The 17504-nt window shown below is 38.6% G+C and overlaps 1 protein-coding gene across 1 annotated transcript; it reads left to right on the forward strand.

Moving 5' to 3' along the window:
- Positions 1-3288: 3288 nt before the first annotated feature.
- On the forward strand, positions 3289-16913 carry LOC110105968. The gene is made up of 3 exons (XM_020835670.2): positions 3289-3449; positions 3834-4034; positions 16701-16913. Exons 1-3 carry the CDS (start codon positions 3414-3416, stop codon positions 16746-16748), a joined length of 285 nt encoding a protein of 94 aa, XP_020691329.1. The 5' UTR covers positions 3289-3413; the 3' UTR covers positions 16749-16913.
- Positions 16914-17504: the final 591 nt, after the last annotated feature.

The raw sequence follows: 17504 nt of genomic DNA on the forward strand, positions 1-17504 counted from the left end.
TAGAGAAATTATTTTGTACGGAGGCTGGACATATTTTTATCTCCGGAGGTGAATCAGGTGCAAACATGTCAGAGGTATTAAGCCACAGTACCGAGCTAAAGGATAACATGGTACATTCAAGTTGGCCTTTAGACGATGGAAAAAATAGGCATTTGGTGTCTGCACAGAATAATTAATCCATAATCTATGACCCTGAAAAAAAAAAATCTAAGGCTAATAGTCTTTTTGCGATCATTATGCACATTTTTATTAATATTCAATGATATTTTTAGAATTCTTTTTAATATTAATATTGTAATACTAATTCTCATAAAATAATTTATCCCATAACATAGATCAAATTATTCACTAAAAAAATTAAATTTCAATAAAATTTAAAAAACTTATATCTATAAATATATATAATCATTACATACCAATTATATTCATTAGTATATTTATTTTTAATTGGAGCATGAATAAAATAGTTTGATGTGTTTAATTGGAGCATAAATGAAAATAATCCATAAAAAATCTCTAAGATTAAAACATTTAGTTTTAATTATTTATTATATATATACCATGTTGTGTTTTGGAGTATTCGCAGCGGTAGAGAAATATATAGTTTAACGTCTTAGCATTGTACGAAGATCCATCACACAATCAGATAAGTGAGAGGGTGTAATATTCATAAGAGATACTAGAGTTTTTACGTGGAAAACCCCTAAAAAAGGAGAAAACCCACGGGGCCTGGCCCAGTTTGAATGAATCCACTAGTATTTGCAATCGATTACAAATGAGACCCTTCTTAGAGAGAAGGCCTTAGCTTGATGTTACAAATGTAAATCATATAGAGCACATTACATGGTGGGAGTTACAATAATCAACATAGACATGTTTGTTTGGTTGGAAGGGCTGTAGTCGGCAGGAGACAAAGGTCGGAAAGACTATTGTTTGTTGATGGAGGTCGGAAGGACCATAATAGATGATGGAGGTTTGGAGGACCATAGTATGCGACGGAAGTTAGAAGAACCATAGTCGGCAGGAGACCGGGGTCAGAAAGACCGTTATTGGCAGGAGATCAGGATCAAAAAGATTGTTGGTGTAGGACAGTACTTTGGTAGAACTCTAGGCATAAGCTGATGGCCTAATAGAAGTTCAGGCATCAGGTGGTGGTCCGGTAGAAGTCAGGGCCTTAGGTGGTGGTCCGGCGGAGCAACGGTGTCAGGTGGTGGTCCGGCGGTGGTGAGGGCCTCAAGTGGTGGTCCGGCGGAGCAACGACGTCAGGCGGTGGTCCGGCGGAGCAACGACGTCAGGCGGTGGTCCGGTGGAGGCGAGGGCCTCAAGTGATAGTCCGGCAGAGCAACAGCGTCAGGCGGTGGTCCGGCGGTGATGAGGGCCTCAAGTGGTTGTTCGGCGGAGCAACGACGTCAGGTGGTGGTCCGACGGAGGTGAGGGCCTCAAGTGGTGGTCCGGCAGAGCAACGGCATCAGACGGTGGTCAGGCGGTGGTGAGGGCCTCAAGTAGTGGTCCGGCGGAGCAACGACATCAGGCGGTGGTGAGGGCCTCAAGTGGTGGTCCGGCGGAGCAACGGCGTCAGGCGGAGGTCCAGTGGAGGTGAGGTCCTGAAGTGGTGGTCCGGCGGAGCAACGATGTCAAGCGGAAGTCCGACGGAGGTGAGGGCCTCAAGTGGTGGTTTGGCGGAGCAACGACGTTAGGGGATGGTCCAGCGATGGTGAGGGCCTCAAGTGGTGGTCCGGCGGATGGCGTCAAGCGGTGGTCCAGCTGTAGTGAGGGCATCAAGTAGTGGTCTGGCTGAGCAACGGCGTTAGGCGGTGGTCCGGCGGTGGTGAGGGTCTCCAGTGGTGGTTTGGTAGAAGTCAGGGCCTCAGGTGGTAGTCCGGCGGAGCAACGACTTACGACGTCAGGCAGTGGTCCGACGGTGGTGAGGGCCTCAAGTGGTGGTCTGGCAGAGCAACGTCATCAGGCGGTGGTCTGGCGGTGGTGAGGGCCTCAAGTGGTGGTTCGGCAGAAGTCACGGCCTCAGGTGGTAGTCCGGCGGAGTAATGATGTCAGGCGGTGGTGAGGGCCTCAAGTGGTGGTCCGGCGGAGTAACGGCATTAGGCGGTTGTCCGGCGATGGTGAGGGCTTCCGGTGGTGGTCCAGTTGGAGCAACGGTGTCAGGCGGTGGTCCGGCGGAGGTGAGGGCCTCAAGTGGTGGTCCGGCGGAGCAATGGCGTATGGCAGTGGTCCGGCGAAACTCCAGCGGTGGTCGATTAGGAGCTTCTTCCTTCTCTTTTCTTCTTCCCTTCTTGCTTCGGTCCTCCCCTCAAGAGAAATGAGGGATCTATTTATAGATTTTTTGGAGTGGCATGGCCCGTAAATAGGCAAGAGATCATGGGTAAATGTGGAGTGGTTGAATGGACGGCCGATGTTGAATCCCATGATTGTGGGCCGTTCGTAAGACAATTGAAGGTCTTAATGATGTCGGAATTCAGCGATCTTGGGCTCGTTGGATTTGTCTTGTCGAGCCGCTCGATTCGACTATAAGCACGTCATGTTTGGAAACTGTTTGGTAACCCAAATTGTGGTTTGAACCTTCCAATAGCGCTACGGGTATTTGATTTGTACTCATTTGGGCTCGTATTGAGTCGAATTTGGTGTCGTTGGGTTCATATTTCTGAGACGCTCAATTTGACTATAAGTTTGCTGAAATCGGAGTTCAAGTGGTCTCCGAATTAATTTTTGAAGTTTCCAACTTGATTTTGCATCGAGATTCGCGCCCGATCAAGATAATTATTTGACGACGTATCAATCATATAATTATACCAAGAGACCCATCATAAAACTCTAAGACTCGTATTCTTTTTGAGACTATTATACAGAATTTTTATATGCAATGATCTTTTTTATAATTTCTTAATACTCATTCTCATAAAATAATTTCTCTCATAATATGGATCAAATTAATCGCTAAAAAGAGTCAATTTTCAATAAAATTTGTAAAACTTATATCTATAAATATATAAAATTATACCATATCAAATACATCCATTAATATATATATATATATATATAATTGGAGCATGTTTAATTGAAGCATAAATGAAAATTAATCCATCCAAAAATTTGAAAAAAAGAAAATCTTAAATGCCAATTGGAAAATACATAGAAAAAAAATTCTTTTTTGAAAAAAAAAAAGAGTCAAATTTGATCTAAAGATGCAAAATTGTCGATACGCAATCAATATAAAAGACGCTCTTTTATTAGCATGAAAACAGGTGTAGCCTTCCCTCCATCCTCCTTTTTTCTTCTTTCTGTTAGCGAGAAAACCGGTTTGAATGTATTTGTCATACTATTATTAGAACTTCCATTTCTGTCGCTCTCCAAAACCTTTTCTTTGGGTTCCACCCGAATCCCCTTCCTCTTCAGATATGGCCCTCAAACCAGCCAGCCCGTACCGCAAGGAGGTACTTTTAGAACTAGGAAGGAAGGATTTGAATGGAAGGAAAGGGATTGAATGCCAGTGATTTACAATGTTTTGTTTTTAATTAGGGTTTAGGCGTCGGCGATTGTTTATTGTTATGAGTTCTTTTCCCTTTGCATTGGTCGATTGTTTAACGTAAACATAATACGTTTCATCATAGTTTAAGATATGATAAATATACGTTATTGAAAAGTTTATATTTTTCAGTGTTTGTAACTGTTGTTCTTCCTGAATTTGAGAAGCCTCTCTGCTGCGATCCTTGTTGCATTCCATTATACTCTAATGGCTCTTTGGTTACATTTGTTTTCATCTTATGTTTCGTCTTTTTAAGAATGATGTTTATTGACCTGTGGATTTACCTTTTCAGAAAGATGGTTGGATGGCCGTGCCGCAATTTGGTGGTTGGGATCAGAAAGCTGGAGGAGGAACTCCTGATTACTCCATGGTTTTCACCCGTGCTCGAGCAAACAGGAAGCAGCAGAAGATTGATGTGAGCAGCACAAGTCTTGGACATGAGAAGGAATTCCTCAATTTCCCGGTTCCGCAAGCAGAGCAGAATTCTACAATGGTAATGATCAAACTTTGCATTCTATACATTGATCTCTCTTGTTTGATGTCATTGAAAACTGCTGAGAGATTAAGCAACGTGCTTACAAAAAAATGTCAAACATGCTCTTTTAAAATGAAAAAAAATGGAGCCCTTCTTCAACTTTTCTGATATGAAGAAAGGCTAACCCTCTTTTATTTCATGACAAAGGATTGTTTGACTTGCATCTGATGTGGTGTTTTCCTTTTGATGTTTGAGCACAAATAGTTCCAATCCTTAAAATAATTGGAGGAGATGATATTGCTCAAGCATTTGATGGAAACTACCACTTATAGGAAAAAATCATGCAAGTTCTTCAATCATACTTCAATCATACGTACTTTGGCAATTTGTTTGCTTTATGTTTTATTTGGATTGCAAGGATCGCAACATTGAGGCTGCTTTTTGTGTTGTTTAAATCATAATTATTTGCCTTGTTGATAATTTTCTTTGATTCTTGGATGATTGTATTGAGAAATGTCTTAATATTAATTATTTTTCTAATTAATTTTTTGTTATTGAGTTTTAATTTCATGTATAAAATACATTTGTGTGTGGGAACATTTGTGGACGTAGAGAGATAGATTTAATGTCCTAGCTTTGCATGAAGATCCAATACACACTTAGATAAGAGAGAGAGGTGCAAAAAATGTAAGGGACACTACGTTTTTTATATAGAAAATCCATGAAAAGGAAAAACCATGGTGCTTGACCCGGTTAAAAGGATTCCACTAGCATTTATCATTGATTACAAATGATACCCTTCCTTGAAGGAATGCATTGATACAATACAAAGAACATATTATATGGTTGAAGTTGGAAGATGCCTTTGGCAAGAATCCAACATAAAGCCAAGTGCTGAAGTTGAGAGTCATAGTTGGTGTTGGCGGCGTGCATCGATCTTGTAAGTAACGACGTGACTTGGCATTATCGATGATAATAAGTGATGAAGTTGGTAGGCATTGAAGTAGCTAAGCGACACTAGTCAAGAGATTGTGGATCGATGGAGTGCAAAACTGTATCGATTGATTTCTAGTGGAAAGGCCGCCATAAACCTGTAGCAAAAAAGTACTCTTTTATTTAAATTCTCTTATAATTACCAACAATCAAGCATAACATGATACTCACATAATATTATATTGAAATACCAATTTTAATAAATTAACATTAAACTAATGTAGATTGAATTAATAGATGAACAACTGCATAAGTTCTATATCAATACATAAAATAAATAAAATACAAGCGATCATCAACATCATCTCTAAAACTAACACTGCTATTCATCGTTCGTGTCCTCACTCTCCTAAGCCTGTACAACATAGTGATCACGATGTTGCTCAATGAATTTATGTATATAACTTTGTTGCATTTGTATTTCGACTTGTATTTTTCATATTTTCTCTTGCTCTTCTATCAGGGTGGCCACCTTTCATCTAATTTGCTCCTCTTGTCCATTATCTACGAAGCCTATTGAGCCAGACAATCGTGCCTCATATACATAGGCTTGAGAGCATAATCCGTAAACTCTCCTCTTATGCATCCCACCCACTATATTTGACCACATATTGTAGTCAAACACTATGTCGATCTCGCAAAGGATCTCTTACCAACAGAAGCTTGGCTCTCCTGAAGCCGTATATAATCCTCCTGAAATATGTGAAATACATTTAAGATTCTATATAAGTAATTTGAAAACATAATAATTATGAAAGTTCTAATCGTCACATATTTTTTCCTTGATAATTGATCAACCCACTCATGGTTCTCCTAACGCTGGTGGGTGCAAGTATGTAATTCCATGGAAGTGGGCAATCTACCCAATGCTTCTTTCTATGGAAGAATACATTAAGTTAGCCTAACAACTAAAAACATATAGGTCTAAAAATATGTAAGTTTATAGTAGATGTTGCCTATGCTTAATATGTGAAACTAAGCTACCAGCATGGAGGTAGTTGCCCATGCCCCTAATGTCAGAAACTATGTTATAATTATTTTGCTCCCTGCTTATGGTATAATCTGGGTTGTCATAAGTTCTAGTCAAATCTGCCCAAACACCCTCACCAATTCAAAGAGGTCGCTTACATGACTTATGAATATATATAAACATATCTTGTAGGTAAGTTGACCCTCACCTCTCGAAGTTTTTTTTAATCCTGTCATTATGTTGGAGCAGTCACCTAAAATATTTCTTAGAGTACTTTGAATGTATGTTCATTATTTAAATATATGATTATTTACCTTAAACTACCAGAACCACATTTCTCGCGTATCCTGTAGTATTTTCTTTCATGAAACATAAGGAGCATCATACTTGCTTCTTATGATGTCTATGATATTATGTGTTGGCGGCTTAGACAGATTGAAGCTTTAAAAAGAAAATATCCAAATTAGTATAAGTTGATCGTGAATATAAAAAAATATTTTGCACTAACATGTCTTTGTCTGGCTATATATACATGCGACCGTCTCTTGCTGGTGAACCACCCTCAGGTCGCTACTCTGTACTTGTTGATGGTCCACTTGTATATGGTTTTGGTGGGGGTGCATAATAAAAAGGCTATAAGTATGACTAGTATGGGTAAGTGGAAGAGCCTGCCTGAGATGGTGGTGGGGGATAGTATGGGTAGAAGGGGATGGCATACATAGGGTCTAGTGAAGAGAAGCGAGAGTCTAATGAAGGAAAACGAAAGTTGGTGTTAGTAGTATTTGGAAAAGTACCTTGGCTCAACATTGTAAGTTGTGATCTAGTTGTCCCCTTAGCCTGTGCTGGCCTTTTGTTCACTTTCGTACGCCGACCAAATATGTTTGTAATCGACTTGCGAGGGGGCTCATCCTTGGATGCCATTTGAAACAAAAATAATAATGAATTAGAAACTAATTATGTAGAAAAGAAAGATTACAAAAAGTTATTATCCAACAAATTATATATCACAAGAAATCATTTTATAAATGAGAACTATCTATGTAATAAAGTAAACAAAGCAATAGTTCATGTTTTATGACATTTAATTGATAAGAGTTAAACAACATGGCACTCAAGAGTTAGTAGATTGGGTTTCACTTGAGTTTAATGTATCTTTGTCAATTGACTCGTTCTTACTATTGGTATCATTATAAATGTCATCCTCTTCCATCTGTACCTCAGTGTCGTTCATCATAGTATGGTTTTCAACCTCAGTATTTGGTTCTTTAAAATCTGACATTTTCTCTTCTTGATATGCTACCTGTATCATATCATGACTCTCAATGATATCTTGAGGTTTAATTTTGATAAATACGAGCCAATCTTATTTATGTTTTACTCTGGTTGAATATCTAGTACATTAAACTTGACTGGTTAGTGTTCTTTAATGAATAGACCAAATTTAGAATATATCTTATTCCTCTTCACATCGATAATGTCGTAAAGTAGATGGACCCTCGTACCTCTATTTGGGATTAGTTCATACCACTCACAGTTAAAGAGGTATTCCAGATTGTTGTCTTCACATGGATATTGTAATTGAATAACCTCCTTAAAAATACTAGAATAGTCGCACACATTTTTTATATGAGTGTTTCACCTAGCATAAACATGACAAATTTCAAATTTTCTACTTTCACTTCAATATTTGATGTGAAATCTATATCTATTTACGAGGAAAATTGGTCAGGTCTTAACTGCTCACCATGGACTCTAGGCAAGGTCATGTAATCCTTTGTCGAAAATCATATTTGCTTGGTTGCAAACTTAATGCACATATTAAAACATTAGGATAACTGAGAGAGATGTTGGGAGGTTTAAAATAATTTTACTAATAGGAGTATAGAAATATACGAATGTCTAAAACCATTTTGCAAATTCCCCCTCAATTTTGTTTTTATCTATGGCGATTGTAGCTGTTGTGGGTAACGAACTAATAAACATCCTGCAAACCACTAGTATTCGTAAGATTATGGATAAGCACCTTGTTGGAATGACAATAATTATGTTAATGATGCTTACTCTAAAAAGGGCTCAATGTCTTAGTAGTTGAAGAGGGTGTACAATGTAGCATCTTTGATCTCCTTATCAGTTAGATATCTAGATATACATCTTCATGATGGTTGCCTCTATAAATAAAAAAATGATAATATTAATTGAGAACTACCCTCCACGACCTCCATATTTTGACAAACCTTTGTTCTAGTACTTTCAACATGTGGTTCGAAGCAGTAGGAACAAAATTGGGTGGTCTCGTATGATAGATATGTTTCTCATATTAAACATTTTGATCTTGCATTGTTCTTAATCGATTTTTTGAACTTGTTTAAATATATGCACAATAATGTGTCTTTTAAATGATTTTTTTTAAAAGAAGAAATTCATTTCCATTTAAGGCAATAATAACTACATATCTCTCAAATGGATGCATCCATCAATATTGGACTAGACCACCTATTCTCTCCTCATATAATTAATACACAGTTAGATACTCCACGGAGTCAAAGAAACCATGAGGAAAAAATTTCTTACATTTATAGAGAATAAATAAGATATTATGCTCACTCAGTATTAGTGCATCCTTATTCAATCTTGTAGAATATGCATCCTTAAAAAACTACTAAATTAAGTTAATGGACTTAAGATTAAATCTAGTAAGAAGCTGAATGCTACATGTAACACACACTCCATGAAGATATGACAGCCATGACTTTTAATGCAAAGCAATTTTCTTGATCTCATGCTTACACATTTGGTTATATTTGAAGGATACCCATATGACATTTTCAAGCTCTCGACCCACTCACACACTATTTGATTATGTTCTAAAGTTAGCGAGAAAGGAGCTTTTGGCTTTAATATTTATCACTCTCACCATCTTTGAGATCAAGATCTTTTCTCTTGCAGTACCCCTTTTTGTTCATTCTTGCCTTCAAGTTATCTTTTGAGTTGTCTTTCAAATCTATCACAATATTGAATATGTTATCAAAAAACTTCATCTCAATGTGTATAACATCTAAGTTATATCTGATTAAGTTTGTTCTCAAATATGATAATGTTAAAAAAAATACTATTCTTTATCCAGTTATGCTCAACTGTATAACTCGAGACTCTATACTTTGCTAGCATAGGAACATCAATAAATGTAGGTATCATGGTAACTCTGATAGGAAATAGTTGAGTTTGCAAGTAACCCTAATGGGAAATATTTGGGTTCGCAAGCAAACCTAACAATAATTGGTGAAAACAGCGAGAAAACTTTAAGATATCCAATGAAAACAATCCAAAAAATAGTAGATTGTATTATAGGAATCAAACCACAAGCAAGAATAAGCAAAGATACAATTGATCTTCAATTCGAGAGGAGGATCGTTCTCTCCCAATCTTTAGACGATGAATCTAAAGCCCAAAGCCACAAAGAGAACTCCAAGAGAAAACCATAATCATGCATGCCCTAACCCTCACATGTCATGCCTATTTAAAGTTGATTTTCTAATTGAAAATTCTCTCCCATGCCTTAGTCGCCCCTCCCCTTGCTAAGAATAGATCAATTCAAATAGTGGGCCCCATTGCTTTGGGCATAACCAAAGAGGAGGCATGGGCCCCATTGCTTAGACGTCAACAATGGAGGCGGCGACATTAATTCGCCTCCTGTAGACTCGAACCAGGGACGATTCCACCTGACCCGCCTAACAATACCGCCTTCCGAAAGAATCACCTTGTCCTCAAGGTGAAAGGAAAAAAACTGATGCTTCAGCCTCGCATAAGGCTCTCATGTTGCCTCATAATCTAGAAGATCCTTCACTTGATCAATACCTCTCTTTCCCTTTCCACCTCCTAGCACACCCCTTGTAGCTCAAAGGGTTCTAACATCACTTCCAAATCCTCGGTTAATGTTGTTGGTGATTCAGAACTTGCTGCATGATCTCCAATGACTCTCCTCAATTGGGATACATGGAACACGAGATGTATAGTCGTCGTTGATGGTAGTTTCAACCGATATGCCACCGCTCCAATCTTTTCTAGTACTTCATAAGTTCCAAAGACCCTTGGGGCAAGCTTCTCATTTCTCCTGTTGGAGATAATCTTTTGCTTGTATGGCCGAAGCTTCAAGAACATGTTCTCCCCTACTTCAAATTAAATGTCATTTCTATTCCAATCAGCTTATTTTTTCAGAATCTGTTGAGCTTTCAACAGATTCCTTTTCAACTCTTCCAACACCATGTCCCTCTCCTCTAAATACTCCTCTATTGAAGAAACTGGAGTGTTGCTATGCCCGAAGTGCACCAGGTGAGGTGGACCCTTCCATACAACACCTTGAAGGGTGTCATCTGAGAAGCCGAATGATATGAGGTGTTGTACCAATACTCTGCCCATGCTAGCCACTTGGCCCATAACTTGGGTGTCTCTGACACAAAATATCTGAGGTAGGTCTCCAAGATCCAGTTGACTACTTTTGTTTGACCATCTGTCTGTGAGTGATAGGCGATACTCCTCTTCAACACTGTCCCTTGTAGTCTGAACATCTCCCTCCAAAAGTTATTGAGAAACACTTTATTACTGTCAGATACTCTAGCCTCTGGTACTCCATGCAACCTAATCATTTCCCTGATGAACACTGATGCCACTGTCACTGTGGTGTATGGATGGCGTAGTGGAATGAAAATTGGCATACTTTATCAAGCGATCCACCACCATTAAGATCACTATGAACCATTCTAATATGGGAAGCCCTTCTATGAAATCCATAGAGATCTCCTATACTCGACCTGGTAAGGCTAGTGGCTGCAGTAATCCTCCTTGGGACATGGCTAAATACTTTTTTCTCTGGCATATCTCGCATTTGGCTACCATCTCCTCCACATCCTTATGCATCCCATCTAGTACAACTCTGAAGCTAGCCTCCTGTATGTCTTTTGTACCCCTGAGTGACCCCCAATAGTGATTCATGGAACTTCTAGAGTAAGTGTGAAATGTGGACTAATGTTCGGGGAATTACAAACCTTCCCTATTACAACAATCTCTCCCCCTCCAATGAATACCCCAGATGGCTACTCCTTTCCTCAGTAATTTGGCCCTGATTTTTTTCAGCTCCTCACCTCCGACACTCTCCTCCTTGATGGCCTCCCAGTCTATTATAAATGGGATCGATATTGTTGTAGCCTGCAACTCTCCCATACATCTAGACAAGACATCTACCGCTTTATTCTCCACTCCTGGCCTGTATTAGATTTCAAAATCATATCCCAGCAATTTGGACAACCACCTCTGATACTCTGTCACCATTTGTTGTTCCAAGCTTTGCTGGTCTGTTCTGACAATGAAATGCCTACCTAATAGGTAGGGTTACCACTTTTGGATGGCTAATACGATGTCCATCAACCCTTCTCATAAACTGATTTCAATCGGGCTCTAGCTATCAATACTTGACTGAAGTAGGCAATGGGTCGACGATCCTGCATGAGTACTACCCCCAATTCATATCCTGAAGCATCTATCTCTACTATGAAGACCTGAGTGAAGTTTGGCAGAGCTAAGATTAGTACAGTGGTCATAGCCTTCTTTAAACTTTCAAAAGCTGTTGTAGTTGCCTCCCCCCATAGGAACCCATCCTTCTTTAACTGCTCCGTTAGTGGCCAGGCAATAATATTATATCCTTTCACCAACCTCCTATAGTATCCCTTCATATCTAAGAATCCCCTTAGCTCTTTCAGATTCTTAGGTAATGGCCATCTTAATATAGTCTCAATTTTTTATTGATCAGTTTCCGCCCCCTCTTTGGACACATGTCCCAAATACTCCACCCTTGCCTGAGCGAAACAACATTTCTTTAAGTTGGCCCTTAGCTGATGCTCCTACAACACCTCTAGCACCCTCCTCAAGTGCTCCCTATGCTCTTCCTTCATTATGCTGTAAATAAGGATATCGTCAAAGAACATCTAGACAAATCGCCTGAGGTAAGGTTTGAAGATCTTATTCATAAGAGATTGGAACGTAGCAGGGACGTTAGTGAGGTTACCAGGAACTCATAATGCCCCTCATGAGTTCTGAATGCAGTTTTGGGTACATCTTCCTTCTTCATTCGGATATAGTGATATCCTGATTTCAGATCTATCTTGGTGAAGATCACTGCACCACTCAACTCATCCAATATCTCATCAATCATTGGTATAGAAAATTTGTCTAGCACAGTTTCCTTATTTTTCGCCCTATAGTCCACACAAAATCCCCAACTGTCATCTTTTTTTTACTAGTAATACTGGACTAGAAAAAGGACTAATATTGGGTATGATGATTCTGGCCTCTAACATCTCTCAAATTAACTTCTCAATCTCATCCTTCTAAAATTGTGGGTAGCGGTAGGGCATGGCATTGATGGGTGATACACCTTCCCTTAGGTGATAGAATGCTCTTGCTCTCTGAGTTGGGGCAATCCCTGAAGTGGTTGAAAAACCTTATAAAACTGCTGAATCAACAACTGTACTAAGGGGGTATCTCTCCATCTTTTTCCAATCTGACTACGACCAGTCGGTGCAATTCCACCAGAAAACTTTCTCCAACTTCTTGGATACTCCTCACCTTGGTTTTGAGAGATACCATGGCTTTGGATAGCCCTGCGTTTCTCCTGATCACCCGCTTCCTTCCATCCATCAATAACTCCATTGTGAGTGCTCCCCAATTGACCTTGGTTTCCCCCAAGGTTTGTAGTCATTTCATCAACAGGATAACATCTGTATTTCCTAACTCTAGTGGGAGAAATCCTCTATCACTTGAATCCCCTGGATGGTCAACATTACTCCTCTACAAATCCCCTGGCCTTTCTCCACCGTTCTCATGTCCATCATCACCTCATAATAGCAGTGTCCACCAATTTCACTCCCAATTGGTCGACGACCTGAGTGGAAATAAAGTTGTGGGTAACTCCACTATCAATCAGTACCACCACCTCTGTGTCCCCTATCTCCTCCTTCACCTTCATGGTATGATTCATAGTGCATCCTATCACAGAGTTCAAGGAAACCTCTGCCAGATCTAGATGTAACTTCTCTTCCAACACTGCCTCTACCTCCCCTTCTCCTCCCTCAGTTTCCTTATCATCACAGATAGTGAGAGCCTGAAGAGTTTGGTCATTACACATATGCCATAGAGTATACTTCTCATCGTACCTAAAATATAACCCCTTAGCCCTCTTCTCTTGCATCTCCTTCTCCGTCAACCTATTGAAGTTTCCCCCACTACCTCTTCCTGTATTCTCCCTGGTGGTCTCACGAACTCCTATTGCAGGATCCTTGGGTGCTAAGTGGGTGGTCACCATCTTGTAAGTGTCTCTTGAGTTGTTACTCTTGACTCCCTTCTCTACATTCTTCTGATTTTCCACCAATTGTACTAACTTCATGGCCTATTCTAAGTCACGAGGCATCATGACTTTCACCGCCACCCTGATCTATGCCTTAAGCCCTTTCATGAAGTTTTCCTCAAATGCGGTCTTTGATAATCGCTTCACCCGACTGGCTAGGTGATCGAACTGCTCACGATAGTCCACTACTGATCCGTCCTGCACCAGTGCAAAAAACTGCTCATAGAAGTCCCCTCCCCCATAGATTTGAAAATGTTCTAATAAATAGTCTTTGAATGCTTTCCAGCTCTATATAGGTCTCATTTGGTCCCTCCACTGGAACCATGACAACGCTTTCCCTTCCAATCATAGGCCTCCTGCTGTCAGTTTCTCCTCTCCGTCATCCCCTTAAAAAATTGGCATATTCAACTTCCTCACCTTTTTCTATCTCCCGTTTTCCCGTATTCCTCCATATTTTCCCCTCTCCCAAGTGTTTTGTTCTCGCCACATCTCCCGATCTTCCCTTACATGTTCATCTTCAAGCCCCTCTTCACTTTCTTCCCTCCTTTCTCCAAAATCAGCACCCCTCATTCCATAATTTCTCTCCTTTCTCTCCCAACCAGCCCCCTTTACTCCTTGATCCCTATTTCCCCATCTCTCTACGTACCTTCCCCCTTTCTCCTCAATGATTTATACATTGTTTTCCCTCCTACGAAAATCAAAATTCGCAGTTTTTCTGTTGGTCCCTTTGCTTCCGATGCCGCCGTTTGGATTTGATTTTCCAATAACTTCTTCACCATCAAATGAAGATCGGAAACTGTCTTCCACGGACGAAATTTTGTCTTCCATGGATGAAACCTTATCTTCTACGGAAGAGATAATCTTCCACTGTGGCTTTTATTTGGCTCATCTCTTCTTCAAAATTTTTTTCCAATGCATCTTCTTTCTTTGCCGCCATAAAAAATTCTGATTTTTGCTCTAAAAATCAGCAAGGGCTTCTACCTTTGGATGAAATTTCGTTGCTGCAATTTCAGAAAAAATCAGCTCCTAGTGGTCCCAAGACTTGCTTTGATACCAATTTGATAGGAAATACTTGAGTTCGCAATTAACACTAACAATAATTAGTGAAAACAGCGAGAAAACTTCAAGATCTCCAATGAAAACTATCCAAAAATAGTTAATTGTATTATATGAATCAAATCACAAGCAAGAACAAGCAAAGATACAATTGATCCTCAATTCGAGAGGAGCATTGTTCTCTCTCAATCTCTAGACGGCGAATCTAGAGCTCAAAGCCACAAAGAGAACTCCAAGAGAAAACAGTAATCATGCATGCCCTAACCCTCACATCTCATGCCTATTTAAAAGTTAATTTTCTAATTGAAAATTCCCTCCCATGCCTTAGCCGCCCCTCCCCTGGCTAAAAATAGATCAATTTAAATAGTGGGCCCACTTGCTTTCGGCGGCAACCAAAGAGGAGGCGTGGCCGCGTGGGCCCCATTGCTTGGGCGGCAACAATAGAGGAGGCGGCATTAATCGGCGCTCCTGTAGACCCCCAGGCCGGTTCCACCTGAACCGGCCTAACAAACTCTTTCCAATATATGATCACTATTTAATTTCGGTGGAGGCTGAGATTTTTCAAATTTGTTTTTCATAAAAAAACATCCTTATTTCTTCTGAATGGATGATTTTCTGTATCAAGTTTTACATGTTGGCACCTGATGAGAAATCCCAAGGTAGGAAAAATCTCACCAAATTGAGCTACATCACTGAAGATCTATTGCACATGTTCATAACATGAACGCGTAGCCACTTAGTCAAAAAGTTGCTTATTGTGCAATTCTTATGAATTTCTGAATAGAACGAAGGCTGGACCCTATTCTAGTTAGGCTAAATGCAGGGGGGCATCTCCACTAGATCAAGAATGCTGAGAGAGGCTGTGTTAGAGCAAAATGATTAAGCTGCTCCTACTTTTATTCTTAGTTTGCGAGTTTAAAACTTATCCTTTAGCACTATAACAGCTATTCCTTAAATCCTGTTTTGACGGTAAGTTTCATGCGTTAGTTCTGTCTTTACGGCTAATTTGTTTTGACACAAGTATTTAGAAATAATAGAAGCAAATTTTTGGGACTCAATTTTTGTGTTTGTTTGATAAAAAGTGACCAAACCATCTAAGGCAGCTCTCTCTAATCTTATCTGCCACTAGAGCTACTCCAACCTTTTCTTGTATATGCTCATTTCGTATCGTATTTCTAAGAGTAAAGCCACTCATCCACCTAAGCATCCTCATCTTTGCAACACTTAACTTTGTATTATTCTTCTCTTTTAATGGCCAACATTCTGCGCCATAAAGCATTGCAGGTCTAACCATCATCTTATAGAATTTTCCCTTAAGACTTTAAGGTTGACCTCCGTAATTCAAGTTTATCTTCAACTCCCTCTTTAGTCTTATCAACAAGAAGAATAAACGGCATCCTTATGATGACTCGGTTAGGAGAGTAGATGTATTAGATTTAACCTATATTAAGAAAGGTAGAGGTAAACCTAAAAAGACTTAGAAAATATTCAAAATGACCTTTTTTTATTAGATCTAAATGAGAATTTGACTCTTAACCGAACACAATGGAGAAAAAAGATTCATGTAGCCGACCCCACGTAATAGAATAAAAATTTGATGTTGTTGTTGTTGTTTGATATAAAGTGAATGAAAATGGGTTTCTATATTTGAAACTTATTCTCATTAAGGTGAGAAATGAATTTCACTAATTTTTTACTTTTTTCATAAATCACTTATAATACCATAAAGTTAACAGAAATTAGATTTGAATATTAGTTTTATTCATAATAACAATGAAATAATACATGATTAATATGATGATGAATGAGAATGAAACTCATAGTACTCCAAACATCATTGAAACTTCAATGAATCTCACTTCCTGAAATCAGCTCCAACCACTTTAGATTTGGCCAAGAACTTGGCAAAGTTAGAAGTCCATGGAAGTTTCACACCATTCAGGTGAGCTATTATCTTTGCTGCAAACACATTTCTTCGTCGTATTTTAAGTTTTGTTTGGGACGGCTTTCTTACTATTTCTTAAAGTAGCTTTTTAAAATAAAAATTAAAATTTGTGTACTAAAAAGTTGCTATAAAAAACATTAAAAAAGCCGTTCTAAACAACATCTTAAGCTTCTTTAATGCAAAGAAATCCAGTAAGTTAATATATCTCTATCGCACTGGTTTGCAGTTTCTGTTACTAGCCTGCATTTATTCTCTCCCTATATAATATGATAATTAATCACTTAATTATTAGTATGTTCTTACAATTTTCTTCAATTTTTGCAGAAGAAAAGGAGCTTTTTCAGTTGCTTCAGCTGCGGTGTCAAGAACTAATTCTCATCTTTGAAATGCCATTCAACTATACTGATTGAAGAACATGCTGTCATATGATCTCTATATATTTTTTTTGTCTATTCATTAACATTTCAAACGTATTTTACTGAATTTGTATTGCCTAAACTACAAGAAACTATTGTACTGAACATCTTATAGACAATATTCTATGCTACCGTTATTCATATTTCATACAATACAATGCAAGTGAATTTAGATTTTATTTGGGACGGCTTTCTTACTGCTTCTTAAAGCAGTTTTTAGTAAAAAATTTTTGCTTTAAGAAGCAGTAAGAAAGCCGTCCCAAACAAAACTTTAAAGTTAGAGATATACTTTACTCAACTTTACTCGTTGACGCCGCCAATATCAATATGTACTTATTTGAATACTTCTAACTTATGTGCTTTAGCATTTCCAAGATGAGCAACTTTCCTTAAAAAAAGCTATGTAATGGACAAAATGTATGAGGACTTTTCAATCAAATTGGACAATATTATATGAGAGTTAATTATATTGTCTTATATTTTATGCATAAAAAGCTTAATGGAGGAGTGGACAATGAGATAATCATATATTTTTTAGATTTGATATCTTTAATTAATTTAATTTGTAAACAAATTTTGTAGTAAATGTATTAATCCCAAATCTAAGTATTCATAATAAAATTTTAATGACTGATGCTAAATTCTTCTGAAATTTCAAAATCATAAAAAAATAAGCACATTAATGTATTGTACATTTATAATAAATTAATGA

The sequence above is a fragment of the Dendrobium catenatum genome, unplaced genomic scaffold, assembly GCF_001605985.2.
Source record: "Dendrobium catenatum unplaced genomic scaffold, ASM160598v2 fragScaff_scaffold_9, whole genome shotgun sequence".
NCBI lineage: Eukaryota > Viridiplantae > Streptophyta > Magnoliopsida > Asparagales > Orchidaceae > Dendrobium > Dendrobium catenatum.